Genomic DNA, 15622 nt, shown 5'->3' on the forward strand with positions numbered 1-15622 from the left:
AAAAACGAAAAAATAAGGCAAGAAGCATCGTGTCAGCCGTCCGCGGCTGCTTTCTATGATCATTTTTTTTTGCGAATTCGATTGCACAGCTATAACTCGCCACCGAGCGAAAATATTTTGCATGTTGACTTGTGGAGGGCAGATGGGGCAGGATTTCTAGTGATGTTAAATCTCACCTCATTGCTCTTTTAATTAAAAACAATTAAAAACCTCCAGTGCTGGGTAGGACGAGGACAGAGGATAAAAGGACAAGGTCCTCGTCTTACCCAGCACTGGGTTTTTTTAATTGTTTTTAATCCAATATGAACCAACCAGCCCAAACGCTTGCTCTGCTACATGTGCTCTTTTAAATACCATGCTAATGATGAGGATGGTGCTCAGAAGAACAGCCTCTGTTTGAAAGATCGGTGGCTCTCATCCTGATGCACTTCCCTTAGCATTTATTCTACAATGTGATATTCGAAATTGGATTCGATATTCAATTCGGCAATTTTGCAGATTACTCACATTCGGTTCGTGTTTGAAAGTTTTAATCTTCAAGCACCTGTACTTTTGAGTACTACTTGTATATTCACATATTTTCATTTCATTTTTACTTTACACTGAAGAGGGTTACAAACTGGAAAATATGCAGCGAGAGGTCGTGTAAACTAGTATTGGGATGTCAGGTTTCTAATAAATATACATTGCAGCAACTTTGTTTTTAATATAATAAATAATAATTTAGTTCAGTTAATAATATAATATAATAATAATTATATAATTTACCGTATTTTCACGCGTATTAGCCGCGGCTTATGCGAGATTTTTTGTTTTCACGGACGCTCTGCGGCTTATGCGCGGGTGCGGCTTATCTGATGACTATCTTTCCCTGAGTATTTTCCCAATACCCTGGATGAAACGAAAGGGCAGACAGTGCGTCATGTTTCAACAGGACCGCCCTGCCATTGCACGAACAATACCGAACAGGGACGAGTCCATATTCGAGTGGTCTGACCTTCCGGATACATTCCCCCACGCAGCTTTAACAAAAGGGGTGACAGTGAATCATGTCTTCTGGAACATGTCTTAGTGAGCCGCTCTGTAATATTTCTCATGTTAGCCTTTTTTCTGTCGAATAAATGATACCCGTTTTCATAGCGATAAAGTCTCTATTGATTTTGTATGTGCATCACTGGTTTAGCGCACAAAGCAGTCGCGTCGTATTACCCGCGGCTTATCTGCGAGTGCGGCTTATCTGCAAAAAAATTTTCAAAATGTATCTAAAAACGACTCCTGCGGCTTATCTGCGGTGCGGCTAATACGTGTGAAAATACGGTAATATTATTTGTTTTAATTATGATACTCTAGAAGGTGTAATACATACTGAGAGGTCTCAAGTCCTACCTAGGAAATGTCACCTCCAAGCCTGTGTCCCACTAACGTTTGGTCACAAACAGGGCACCTACTATCTGCCTAAAATGAATGGTGATCGAAGAATGACTGTCTCAAGTAGTACAGAAATTGTGTGTTTCTGCTTTCTCGTTTTCGATGACCCACTGTTGAGTATCAGTGCATTACCACTACCAATGTTACTCGCACAATACACAGAAGTATTAGTATTATGCGTTACGATACCTCAGAGTCAAGATATGACTTAATATTATAATGCTGAGTTCTTGCAAGTTATTATGTATTTGTATTACAATACATAATATGGGCCATATTGTTCACTCCCCCCCTTAATTGCAATTGAACCCTTCACTATCAGGTATTCCCTTGACATGGGAGAGCAGTGGTCGGAAATTTCAATGCCGAACAACCAACCGATTCGGGTGTATGGGCTGCTGACTGAGCCAGGGGAAAAGACTGCCGTATTTACACTCTTTGGATCGAAGCCTAATGTGCACGAGTGGCTTCTAATAAAGGTTGACATGCGCAATGCCTTTCGTGAGTTAATTCAATTTTGAAATAATACATTTATTCCAAATGTGATTGGGCTGTCTGTTTCTCACCTTGTATCCTTCCAATAGAGTACGAGTGCACTGCTGACGACTACAAGTCCTGGTCACCTAAGGGCAACAATGGAGCTTGTCTTCTCGGACGCAGGGAAGAATTTGAAGTTCGGATTCCACACTCTCGCTGCTACAATGGTCGAGACTACAAACGTCCTAAGACAGTTCACAACTGTCCTTGTACACGTGCAGACTATGAGTGGTAAGTACTACAAACAGTGTTCTGTGTGTTAGTGTTTCATTTCGAGAAAATATGAAGCATACTGAAAAATGCACCGAAAAGACACGGACAAAGACTAGGCCTAGACTAGACAAGACTAGACTAGACGAGACGAACAGGACGGGCACGTCCTGTTCGTCTCGTCTTTGTCCGTGTCTTTTCAGCACGTTTTTCAGTATGCATCAAATGTACCAACTATAGCCCAACTTCTCACCTTGGTGAAAATATGAAGCACAGGCAGCATGCATGCTGTTTTGTGGCGTTTAACTTAAACCATTGTGGTCTGTCAACAAATGAAGTCTAAGCTATCTCTTTCAAATAAAATGCACTCAGAACTTAAGTTTATATTAATAACGACAGATGCACCATTCTGTTTAACAACTGCTTATTTAAAAGTACATTGAGGAAGTCTAGTGCCTTTGCAAACCTGCAATCACATTTTGCAAGAAAGATCTTGATTACCTTTCAAGGTGTTCTGTGAAGTTTAAGGTATACTTTCTGATGTTAATTGAATCACGGTGATGGCTTGCAAATTATTGTGGTTTCTCATCTTCATAGTTTTGCAATTCTTGCAGTGATTTTGGCTTTATGGAAGACCCGCAGGAACAACACTGTATTCGAGATCCTGACAGCGACATTGATCCCCACAAGGTCCCCAGTGACTGCTCTGAAGGGAAATTTTACAACCACAGCAAAGGTTACCGCAAAGTTTCCGGTAACACCTGTGAGGGTGGAGACCATCTCAAGTATGATGTTGAAGTCATATCTTGTCCCCGAAAGAGTTGAGTTTTAATTTCATCTATTTGTATAGTGTTTGGTTTTGAAGAGCACCTAGGGTGATTATTTAGAACATATTTTTCACTACAAGGTGGAGACAGCTCTGTTTCTTTAGATCTCTGGGGTAAATGATGCAATTTGCACTACTGACATCATAGCTGCATACCTGCCAACTCTCCCGCCAACTGGGGGACTCCCAGATTTAGACTGTTTTGTACAGTTGTATGATCAAGGAACAAGCCTTCCAGTAGATGCAGTTTCCCCTCTGTGTCTGTCGAAACACCTGCTTTCGGTCTGGCCACACAGACGTAAATGTAAATAGAATCTCAGCCCGATTGAGATCAGCATCTACATCACTTTCAGGAAAGTTTCCGTATGTGGAACTATAGTTTCCAGCATGGTTCTTAGTTTCCGGGCGACAAGTGCAGGCTGTGCTACCTTTGCTGTGTTTTGCCTCGCATATCGCCCGTTATGGCTTTGTGTAAGCGAAAAGCTGTATCTACAAGCATTTCCCAAGCAGCACACAGCTGAATTCGGACGCGCAATTGAGTCCAGGAAAGGCGAGCATGATGCATTCTGCACTGTTTCTTCCTGCAATATCAGCATTTCGCATGGAAGGAGCACAGATGTTGTTACCCTTGTTACATCGAGGAAGTACAACAGCCACCTTCAATGCCAAGACAAATACATAGTACCAGCTAGGTCAGTTTTTCCTCAAGCCAGACGACGACTGCGATGTTATCGACGTGGGGTGTCTTTTCACCGGATTTCTACTAGGGCACAGCCTTCCATGGGCCGTTGCTGACCACGGGGCTCCTGCTCCATGTTCCCGACTTCTGACTTTGAAAAGATGATGATGATGGTGCATCAGCTACTTAGGCCACTTTGAAAAGGGGTACGCGTGTGCTCGCTGTGAAAAGCGATATCGGCTCCCGCGGCACAGTGGCTATGGTGATGGCATTCCACACTGAGACTGGAAGGTGACTCGGGTTTGAATCCGGGCGTCAGATCCAGGCACAATTCCCTGTGAAGTTGGCCCCGGACACACAATCCTCCTGAGCAACATGCCGGCAGGCAGGCAGGCTGGTCGTTTAGAAATACCACGCCACCACCACCGTGTGCTCGGACTGAGACGACTGCAATTGCCGGTGAAATTGGAAACTACGCACAAGAGGGCACGGTAAACGCGCTGGAGTCGCTTGTCGGGGAAGTTGCCAAAAAGTAGCTGAAGTCAGAGAAAATCGCAGGCAAGCGATACACAGTGAATGGCGAGTCTTGATTAGTGCGATTTAGCGGCAACGTAGCAGCAACGTTGCTACGAATTCGACAATACAACAGGCTCAGAGGGAGAAAAGTAGGCCGGCCTCGCTAATAAGTAACCTTTAACAAAAAAAGTAGGGGTGTGCGAATCCGAATATTTTAGGTCGAATCGAGTATCGAATCGAAGGGAGGAAAAAATTCCGAATACCGAATCGAATATCGAATATTTGTACAAAATTTACAATATGTGACTTTCGCACTAAGTTTCCATTTTGTAGCCCATGGCTTTAGTGTAATTTTTCTCGCATGAACTCTCACAAGAGAGACCTGCAATTCTTCTGTTTAAAGCCCCTACTCTTTAATTTTACATGAGTGCTTTCTGCTTTTTAGGTGAGCCTACACTTACTGGAGAACTGGAGTGGTTACCTTCATTTCAAAATTTATGTCAGGCAGTAGCATGTTATACGAATGAGGCTGCAATTGTTTTAGACAACCACAGGCCATTTGTGAAACAAACGAATTGGCATCCTGCCTCAGCTTAGCCATGAACACCCTTTAGTTTCTTTGCACTGGCCCTAGGAAGTTGCACTACTGAAATTTTAGACATAAAGGACATCTTTAAGACACCCTTCTTGTTCATGGGCTGGAGTCATTATTCAGGAGTCCTAACTTTTTAAAGGCAACCTCACAGACATCAAATCAAAGTCCTTCGTCGGAACCGCTAAACTGCATGTGGGAGGGGCGCCCCCCCTTCCACAGACGATGTCTACAAAACTAGCTTTGAATAACTTTTTCTTTAACTAAACACTGTCCCGCCTGTGTTGGTCCTACAGCAAGGGCAATTTTGTAAAGGAGGCTTCACCTCATGCACGGAAGCGTCAGGTGAAGCCCACTTTCGTGTTGTGTCGTTCATATTCGTAGAATAGTCGAATATTCGAAAAATCGAATATTGGATATTCGATTTGTGAATCGAATAGTTCGAGCGTTTGATATTCGATTCGAATTCGAGAACTCGAATATTCGCACACCCCTACAAAAAAGACAAGGGTCATAAATGAGGCACAGTACGAGGTCGCCCCACTGCAGGAAAAAAAAATTTGTTCTCTTAATTAAGCAGTTCACACAGGCCAACTTTGTGTTCCAACTTGAACCAATGTCTTACAACAAACTTCGATACGGTGCCGTCTCCGTGTTCACACGAACCAGCTCGGCAGCGCCGCCCATACACAACCTTACGTCAGCTTGTAGGAAGGGAGTTGCCTCAGGACAGAAGCCGCCGATATTTCGAACAGAGACTGTTCTTCTTCTGGGCACCGTCCTCATCATTGGCATGGTATTTAAAGGGTTAGGTGTGACGTGTTTAAAGGTTCATGCGAATTGTGGGTCAACAGCCCGGAGGGAAGAAAAGTTCCGTACGGGTTGTCCCGTTTCGTCCATGTGTTCGTGAACCTTCCATTTCTCTGTAACCGGTCTGTAGCCTAGATCACTACGTTCACATAATCCCCTCCACACTCTAACAAAGCAGCCATTCACTCCGGCCGTAGAAACCCGTATGGAACCTTTCTTCCCTCCGGGCTGTTGACCCACAATTCGCATGAACCTTTAAACACGTCACACCTAACCCTTTAAATACCATGCCAATGATGAGGACGGTGCCCAGAAGAAGAACAGTCTCTGTTCGAAATATCGGCGGCTTCTGTCCTGAGGCAACTCCCTTCCTACATCTCTACCGGTTCGCTGGATTTCTACCCATCTACTTACGTCAGCTTATTTTGCCATGGGAGCAACATTGTCTTAAAAATGCTTATTGGTATGTTTGTGTGGGGCTAGCTTTTCTGAAAAACAATTATTTCTCAGCTATGCAATTTATTAGTGCGAGGTAGTACAGCACGACTCCCACCAAGTGCAAAGTTGGTACGAGTTGGTGCAGAAAGTTGGCCCGTGTGAAAGCTGCCCAAGGATAATCATGTATTTGCATTTGGTTTGTTTAAACTTGATAAGTCATCTGTATTATTTAATTATTCAATAAATGATCTGTTTTATGAGTGACCTGTATCAAAACGTAGGAGCAGGCACCAAGTTCTCTTTTCTCTTGGTCAGGGAATTTGCTTGAAATAGTCAGTGAAAACCTGGATAAGTCAGGCAATTTGAAGGCTACAGATTGGTAACACTCTGGTTGAGGTATACTACTCAACACAGAAACCAAGGATTGGTATACCTACATGTCACTTCACTTCCTTGCTTTTGGTACAATTATACACATACGTACATGCACCCACAATTTGTGTATTTATTCAACTTTTTTCTTGTTTTGTCTTCAGAATTCTTGAAATCTACTTTACTGAATGCACGAAACACTTTTGTTGCAGCTGATACAGAGTTCCTTATTCTTGGAAATCATAGCTTACTCAACAGAGTATTGCTCAGCAAGCCTGCACAAAAAGACTGGGAACCATTGCTCAACGCTGATGTTGCTTGCGACAGTGGCGCTAAAAACATTATCACCTTTGATTATGACTATCACAAAGACTGCATATATTGGGTTTGTGGTGATGACGTCGCAAAGATTAATGTAAGTGCTCCCATGTTTACATGTTTGACTGAACTTTGGTTGTTGAGCGTGCAAGTTGAAAAGGTAGGCAGTGTAGTGTCCACGATGTAATACGAGCGACGACGTTTGTTTCTTCAGAATGAAACGAAGGAACAAGAATTATAATGCCATTAAACACCAAATAATCATCATCATCGTTACAACACTTTAATAGCTCCGATAAGCCTCCTTCCCCGGATTGTCCTCCCGACGTTCTATTGCGCCGGGTTTCGGTTGTGGCTGATCGTGCATTCCACTACTCTTTCGGTATATACATAGACCCTTCTGTACTCTGGTTTTATGTTTTTCCAAAATCTGGGGATGGAAATCTGCTTTTTGTTTCAGGAACTGTAAAATAGGGTAAAATCTGGCTCAATGGGTATAGAGTCAACAGTCAAATTGAAGGATTCATAGATGATTGGAATGAGAAAGGGGATCTGCCTTGTCCCAGAGGGCACTGTTCATAAAGCGAGGGACTTCGTAAATTGAGGGCTGTCTATATATTGGGTGGAAGAGGAAATTTTCAGGTGGCAAATAGCTAGGGAGAGCCTCGCATTTCAGACAAACACGAGATAGCGATCGGCAGTGCTGAATGTCACAGAGCCCTGTGTTTTCGGGTTTTATGTTTCTTGAAATTTGGGGAATGAAAATCTGGTTTTATTTCAGGAGCCGTAAAATGGTAAAATCGGGTGATATCGGGTGGAAATAAAAAAGAGCGCTTTTTGCATTTTTGATGAACACAAGATGCAGAACAGCCGTGTTGAATGGGCAGTGCCAGTGGCGTCGCTAGGGTACGCGTTACCCGGTGCGGGAGCTCTTTCCGTCACCCCCCCCATGTCCCCATTAACGGATACCAGGATTTCCGTAGCAGGCAATTCACGATAAATAAACTTATTCCACCACACTCAGAAAAAAAAAAGTGCCTTGCAGCTCCTCGTGTTGTTTTTGGCGTCATCGTGCCGCAGAGAACGGGAGGAAGCGGCAGTATTGGTGCGGCGCGTCACCCCTTCCATCGCTTCACCCGGTGCGGACCGCACCCCCCACACCCCCCTAGTGACGTCACTGGGCAGTGCATAGCCTTCTGTATAGCTAGCTGAAGTGGCATTTTGCCAAGTTAGTTTTCGGGGGTTTTCGGGTTTTACAGTAAGTGACAATGATGCAAATTGGGGTTTTGGGGGCAAAAAACTGGTTTTACCGGGTTTAACCCTAAAACGCAGGGCCCTATGAATATGCAGAGCTTAGCATTCTCCAGTGGTGGCATTGATGGCTGACTTTGCTGCTTGGCAAGTTCATTTTGGATGTTTTTTGGGTTTTACCCTAGGTGACGATGATGCAAATCGGGCGGTAAAAATGGGTTTTACTGGGTTTAACCCTAAAACACAGGGCCCTATGAATATGCAGTGCTTAGCATTCTCCAGTGCTGGCATTGATGGCTGACTTTGCTGCTTGGCATGTTCATTTTGGACGGTTTTTGGGTTTTACCCTAGGTGACGACGATGCAGATCGGGCGGTCAAAAACGGGTTTTACTGGGCTTAACCCTAAAACACATTGTCTATATACAGGGTGTTTTTTTTAATTCGTTAGATTTTATATACAAAGCTACGAGATCAGCAGGGACGTCATTTTTGCAGTTGAATTATACGGCCAGGTAGACATCCTCCCGCAGAAAGTATGTAACTCCTGGATGACTCATTACCTAAAATTCACTAATGAACTCTTTAATGGCGGGACTTCGGGTAAAAGCGAGCGTTCAGTGTGAGAGACAATCCTCGATAAAGGTCATTCCACCTTCTAAAAACGCTGAAGTGAGCGCGTGCGTTAAAATATCTGTTGCCGAACATTGCTATGCAAATGAGGCGAAAATGATACTGCTTGCCTGAGAAGTGCGTGTCCTTGGCTCTCGCAGCCTTATCTGGGCCGCAAAGCTGTTGATCTCTCCAGCAGATCAGCACCTGCTCCAATCGTCTCCATCGCTCTAAAGCATGTGGCCGTCTGACATGGATTGAACCCTCCTCTTTCATAAAATAAAGCGCATCATAAAAATCAAGCGCATCTGATTTGCGCACTTTCACTTTTGCCTCATTTGCATAGCAATATTCGGCAATGAATATTTCAACGCATGCGCTCGCTTCAGGGTCTTTAGAAGGTGGAATGACTTTCATTGAGGATTGTCTCTCACTCTGAACGCTTGCTTTTACCCTAAGTCCCCAAATTAAAGAGTTAACTAACAAATTTTAGGTAATTAGTCATGTAGTAATCGCATACTGTCTTCAAGAGGACGTCTGCCTTGACGTGTAACTCTATTGCAAAAATGGCATCCCTGCCGATCTCATAGCTTTTTTATAAAAAATCTGTAACGAATAAAAAAAAAAACATCCTGTATATGCAACAAATACAGTAAAGCCCGCGCACAACAATCCCTCGTGCAACGATATATACCCCGTAGAACGATTGTTTTTACTTTTATCGTCAAAATATACATTGTCTCTATGGAGAATGGATCGGCGCATAACGATAAAGTTCACAGTTCTGAGTACTCGTACAGCGATATCTGACGCCCTCACGCTCGTGGACCACCTTTGGCAACGCACTGTCTGGCGTTACACCCTTCCGCGAATTGTAGGACACTAGGGGAACGGAACGTCAGGAGGATGCATGATGCACCCTCACACCTTTTCGGTACAAAAGTCCCACATAGGAATTCAAGATTCCCTTTGGAAACGGTCAGTCGTACTCTGGTGACCTGCCGTTCGTATTTGTTATTGTGAATATTGATCGTCTTGCAATCAATGTAGCATGCAAGCATGTATGCATGTAAAGTGACATATATTTGGAGCATTCATGGCCTTAGCAAGAGTTTCAACATAATGAAAGTAAATTGAAATAAATGTCTTTCTTGCATTTTTTAATCTCATCTCTTATCAGATATACTGTGAAACCCATGCTTCAGTACAAGAGTATGTTCGACAAATTGAGGGTCGCCTGCTTGCAGATTTTTCTTAGAGCATAGGTGACAACCAAGCGTGTTGTTCGGGGTGCTTGTATGGTGGTAGCATTAGACCATTCTTACCTTTTTTTTTCTTTTTTTATATAATAAACATATTCCCCCCCTCTTACAGTCCATGTAAGACAGTCTCAATAAGAATTGTCATTCCTTGGAAAACTAACAGCACAACAGCATTGACTTTTCAATTGAATTCTGCAAATGAAATGAAAAAAGCAAAAGAACAGTATGGCAAGGGACTTAACCATGAGAGTTTGGATGGAGTTTAATTAGAGCCTCGTGTTGTAATGATAAACAAACAAACAAAAAAAAAGTTTCTGCCTCCCGATTTCTATCTTCGTTGGTTAGGGTAAAAACTAAAATTCCTCGCAGATGAACTTTCCAAACCGTAAAACACGCCACCAAATATGAGCACTGGAGGACACTAGTTGCACTGCACATTCAACTCTGCATCTTGTGTTCACCTGAAATGCAACAAGCGAGTTTTTCTATGTTCCACCGGAAATCTGCTGTTCCACATGACATCACCCCATTTTACCCTCCTCTTACCCAGCTTATATAACTAGTGCAGGGTTTAGGGTTAAAACTGTTTGTACACCTGTTTGCATCATTGTCACTTCAGGTAATACCCGAAAAAAGCACAGAACTGACTTGGTAAAGTGCCAGTTCAACCACCAGTAGGGGTACTGGAGAATGCTAAGCACTGCACAATCAGCACAGCTGTTCTGCATCGTGCGATAATAAAAAATGCGAGAAGCGCTCTCTTTTTTATTTTCCACACGAAAATCTGCTTTATCATCTGACTTTACCCTGTTTTATGGTTCCTGAAATAAAACCCCTATTTCTACCCCCGATTTTCAGAAAACATCAAACCCAAAAGCACAAGCCCTAAGTATACCTCTCCACGATGATGCTTCTTGAGTGCTTGAACATTTAGCAGTACAGTGTCGTTCACCTGTTCTTCCATTGAAGTGTTTGTAGATGCAAACGTGTGAATTCTGCTCCCCCAAGGCGTGTGTACAAGAATAAGTCCTGTTTTTCCTTTATCCTGAACCAGGGCAATTAAATGATTTGCCAGATCCTTATTACTTCGCATGCGTCCTGTATTCTGTATACTCCATGTGTTCCTATACATGAAATCCCAAATGTTTCAGATTTGTTAAGTGATAACCCCTTATACCTCGGCTTTTGCAGAAACGATGCCTGAGCTCTGAAGGGGAGACAGAAACTACGGATCTGACAGATCATGGAGCAGTGAAATATTTGGCTGTCGACTGGATTTCCGGATATGTCTACGTCCTGCATGAAAACTCTAGCAGGGTGGGCGTAGTCATGCAGTCATCCAAGTCACGTTGGTACTACAGGACTATCTTCAGCCATGAGCAGGGGGTTGTCCCACTGAGTATTGCTCTGCACCCTGGGAGAGGGTAATGATTGATTTCTTTTGGTGCTTGGGACTGTATAGTTTGTTATGTCTACTCAACTTGCCATATTTTGCAGTGCAGAAACTTGGGTCCTCTGAGTTACTCAAAACTTGAGCATCCTGCGTGCTCTGTAAATAATGCATGCGCTGTAAATATTTTGTGGCATGTTGTTGATTACACAATATTTTTCTGAATTGTGGAAAAGCAAAGAACCAGTTATGTGTGAAAATGCACGTTTAAAGCTGCACATCCTCATTGAAGTTTGTGTGGTTGTGCTTTCTCCTAGGTACATCTTCCAGACATCAAGAACGGGCATTTCAAGATCTCATCTTGATGGTTCAGAATTTAAGGTCTTAATGGAGACCTTAGGCTTGACCATCTCAATCACAGTGGACTTTCATGGCGATCGTATTTTCTGGGCCTCTCCCTTCGAGCATAGCATTATGTCTGCTGACTTTGATGGGAAGAATGTCAAGACTGTAATTGACGGGGCTGCAGTACTGCCTTTTCCATACACGGTAGCCGTGTACAAGGTAAATGCTGAACACTTTTTGTCAAGCGTGTCACACTATGCTCTGTGACAGCTGGCGATAATATTGGCACTACGTATTTATCCCTTTGTGTCTGTCTGTGCTGCTTTTGTTTTTAGTAATATTGCTAATGACTTGGAAACTTTCCTTCAGGAATGGATCTATATTGTAGATGCAATTCGTCATGAGCTGCTTTCAGCAAGCAAGCATGATGGTTCTGGCTTGCACGTGTTGGCAAGGCCACTTTACTCTCGCACGGGGGCTAAGGTTTACAGTTCGAGCCTCCAACAAGGTATGCCGTTGCCTCAGGCACCTTATTATTTGTTTTAGGTTGGATTTTCTCAAATCTGTGGCTCGGAATTCAAAACTGTAGCTTTGTAACTTTGGAAGTGACTTTTTGTTTGTGTGAAGGTCTGGCATTTTCTTGTTAGAGGTCTTGTGTGGAGCATGGCTGGATACTAAAACTTGCATAAAATTTTTATATGATTTGCGATGATGCAATCCTTTTCTTGTGTGTCTCCTATGTCTTTCCATAGACACAGCATATTTTAGTCTCTTTGATAACTGTCCATCTCAGATGTCAAAGCTCAGAAACCAACTTTGTCCTCTTTCACACGATTTTCAGGATGGAATGCTTGCAGTCGTGATGGCAATAACAATTGCAGCCACTTTTGCTTTGCTCGCGGAAGTGATGAATACAGGTGTCTTTGCCCCTCTGGAGAGTCAACCAAGTTGGTTCCTGGCTATGGAGAAAAGTGCCTCTGTGAGAATGGAGAAGAAATGCACAAAGACGAAGACTGCCGAGGGGCCACTGCAGGTCTGTCGTCTCTTTGACACAGTTTTAGGGTACCACTTTCTCAATTTATACACTCTATGCAAGTAGGTCAGCTGTCTGCAGAGTTCCCTAATGTCTATAACCTGTGAAGCAATAACATTGGTCCCTCTACCAAATAGTGTTGGGAATCCTGGGTCATTTTCTCACTCTGGGAACTTCGGGATATTTCCTGAGGAATCCTGGGATCCCGAAACGGCACGCATACACAGCCTTTGAGCAAACTGACATTTTCTGTTTGCATTTTGTCTGTCTCCTCTGCGTTCTGTATCTACATGTCAATCAAAACATTAGTCATAACTTAGCGCTTTCTATTTTTTTATATGTGCGATGTTCTTCATAGAAAAACGGATGAGGTCCTTTTATATTCTCCTCAGATATGGGGGTTAGCTTTATTATAAAAAAAAATCTTGTCTAAATTAAATCTTTCTAAAATCTGTCTTATTAAAAAAAAAGAAAGTCTTTAAAATCTGCAATCGGGTGGCATCCTGGAAATCTGAACAATACGAATACTGACACTTGCATCACTCAAACTGTCAATCAAACTGTCACTCAAAGAATAGGCTGGCGGGGGCCTTCCTCACCCCTTGTGGCAATGACAACAATGAGGAAGGCCCAAAGCGGAGGAAGAGGAAAATGAAGTCGCAAGAATGGTGGGCAGGGGCTCACGTGAAAAGCGCAGTCTGGCACCCGGCACTGCAGCAGAAGGGTCGGATCTGGGAACTTGGCTGTAACACCTGCAGAACAGCTCACCCCCCCCCCCCTTTTTGCCCCCTCTCGTTACACCCCTGTGCGGCTGTGAGGGTAGATCCTGTTTTACAGTTGAACTTCATGATCAGAAGCCGTTCAAGCTGCTCTCTGTTTTGCGCATGCTAGGTTCATACACATACTGACATCAGCCTCTTTCATCCTGCATGACCTTCAGCTTATTTTTTTTTTTATTATTATTTGTTGTAGTAAATCCTGTCTTTACAATCCTCAATATCTGAGCTTTCCCTGCCTATCATTCTGGGTATGAAACTGCCTTACTTTTTGCAGCACCAGCTCCAACATGTCTGCCAAACCAGTTCAAGTGTGATGACAATAGCTGCATTTCCCTGCGCTGGAAGTGTGACAGAGATGCTGACTGTGACGATGGGAGTGATGAAGTGGGTTGTGGTATGTGTAGTGCGCTGTTAAATTTCAAGCATCACATCTTGCTGTCAATTTTGCCACATTCTTCAGTATTTTGCAAGGTTTTCCAACTTTTCGTTTGCGGTGCATCGTTCCATACTGTAGTTTTTCAAATGTTTCTCTTTGCCTTTAGTGCTTGTGACTAAGTCAGAAAGTGTGTTATGTACTTCCATAAACAAAAGTTCCAACAAAAAATGCATTTTGTACATGGTCTTGGGGTCATTCGCATTTTTCTCCCACGTGAACGTATCCAAATGTGCGTACGTCAGGCAAAAAAACTAAAGTAGAGGTAAGATTTTCTGGGGTTTGAGGAACCCTCAAAGCGATGAGGACGACATCATCTTGTGTGTTCCTCTCTCTCTGCAGTATACCAGCTTGCTTGCACCTTTTTAATTTGTTCAACAAAACGAAGTTTAAAGGGTGAAGAGTACAAATTCAGGCACGTTTTTTTTTCTGTCAAACAAGATGCTGGTCTGTGGACTATTGAGATGCATGCTGCTTATATTTATCTGAATTGTATGGCTAACAAATGCCCTTTTTATTCTTAGTCAATGTTACCTGCCCACCTAACCAGTTCCTGTGTGGAAATGACAGATGCATACCAGACCACTGGCGATGTGACTCGGAGGATGACTGTGGTGACAACTCTGATGAAGAAAATTGTGGTAGGTATCCACAACGCCCTCGTTGTTTGGGTTCTAAAAAAAATAACTATAAGAAGCTGCGAATAGTGCGAGAACAAGGCAATGAGTGATCCCTGCCTACATCGCCTCCACTGTGATGAAGTTGCAGCCAGACTTGTACAAAATACTGCGCAAAAGTATTTAAAATAAGATTCTAAATACTCTACAGAAAAAGTATTTAAAATAGAGTACGAAATACTCAAAACTGAAAGTAATTTGAGTAGAGTACTAAATACTCTAAGAAGTATTTAAGATACTATTTAAAGTACTTTAGTATTAGCAGTAAGTGAAACGCGTATTCTGATTGTGGCCTTACAAATGAAAGGAATAAACTTCATCGGCCATGCATATCTTTCATTTGCAACATCTTGGTGTCAAGTAATGTTTGGTGAACTTTGGTGAACCCAAGTAAACTTTGTTGATATGTTCTGACCCAAAACTTCATAATCCCTCCTGTATGTCGGTTCAGGTCTTTCAACCTCTGGCACATGTTTATTGCTTTGATGACCAAGGAAATAAATGCCGTGATTATCTTGTGCCTAATCCCCTGGTGATTCACCTGGCAATGTGAATAGGAACGGTTTTCTGACGAAGCTGGCTATTGAGAAGCAAGGCCAGGCTTGGGACCAGCCTATTGTACAAGAGGATAAATGACAGATTCGCGAATTCCCGAAAAAAAGAAAACGAAGAAAAAAGGGGTTAAATTCCAGTGAGCTGAAAATCTCGGCACGGCGGGAAGTGTGCTGGATATGGCTTGACGAGGAAGGAAAGTATTTTGAGTACCGAGTAGCAAATACCGAAAAAAGTATTTTAAATACATTAAAAATACTTGTTGCAAAAAAGTATTGAGTGGAGTACCAAAATACTGGAAAAAGTATTTAAAATACTGTATTCTGAATACATACTCAAGATACGTACAAGTCTGGGTCGCACATGCTGTGTTTACATGAAGTTATAGTAACTTTAACTTTTCAGTATTGCTCTTTGTTGAGCAGAACAACATGTAGACACGGTGCTGGAAGTTTTTTTATATAATGAGAAAACGACAAGTGCGAAAGTTTTCATATATCGTTGACAATCTCTCCTCACATTATTTTGTAACTCAGGCCATGTGACAAAGTTGTTGATGAAGTT

At 42.7% G+C, this 15622-nt stretch overlaps 1 protein-coding gene across 1 annotated transcript in view; it reads left to right on the forward strand.

Moving 5' to 3' along the window:
- Positions 1-15622, forward strand: part of LOC135386137 (sortilin-related receptor-like) — a 70162-nt gene that overhangs the window by 21704 nt on the left and 32836 nt on the right. The window contains exons 12-21 of the mRNA XM_064615898.1: positions 1751-1929; positions 2013-2196; positions 2790-2995; positions 6621-6823; positions 11041-11273; positions 11557-11803; positions 11954-12092; positions 12426-12617; positions 13671-13790; positions 14354-14470. Coding sequence (XP_064471968.1) covers positions 1751-1929; positions 2013-2196; positions 2790-2995; positions 6621-6823; positions 11041-11273; positions 11557-11803; positions 11954-12092; positions 12426-12617; positions 13671-13790; positions 14354-14470 — 1820 coding nt within the window. The remainder of the gene's footprint in view (positions 1-1750; positions 1930-2012; positions 2197-2789; positions 2996-6620; positions 6824-11040; positions 11274-11556; positions 11804-11953; positions 12093-12425; positions 12618-13670; positions 13791-14353; positions 14471-15622) is intronic.

This window comes from Ornithodoros turicata, chromosome 2 (assembly GCF_037126465.1).
Source record: "Ornithodoros turicata isolate Travis chromosome 2, ASM3712646v1, whole genome shotgun sequence".
NCBI lineage: Eukaryota > Metazoa > Arthropoda > Arachnida > Ixodida > Argasidae > Ornithodoros > Ornithodoros turicata.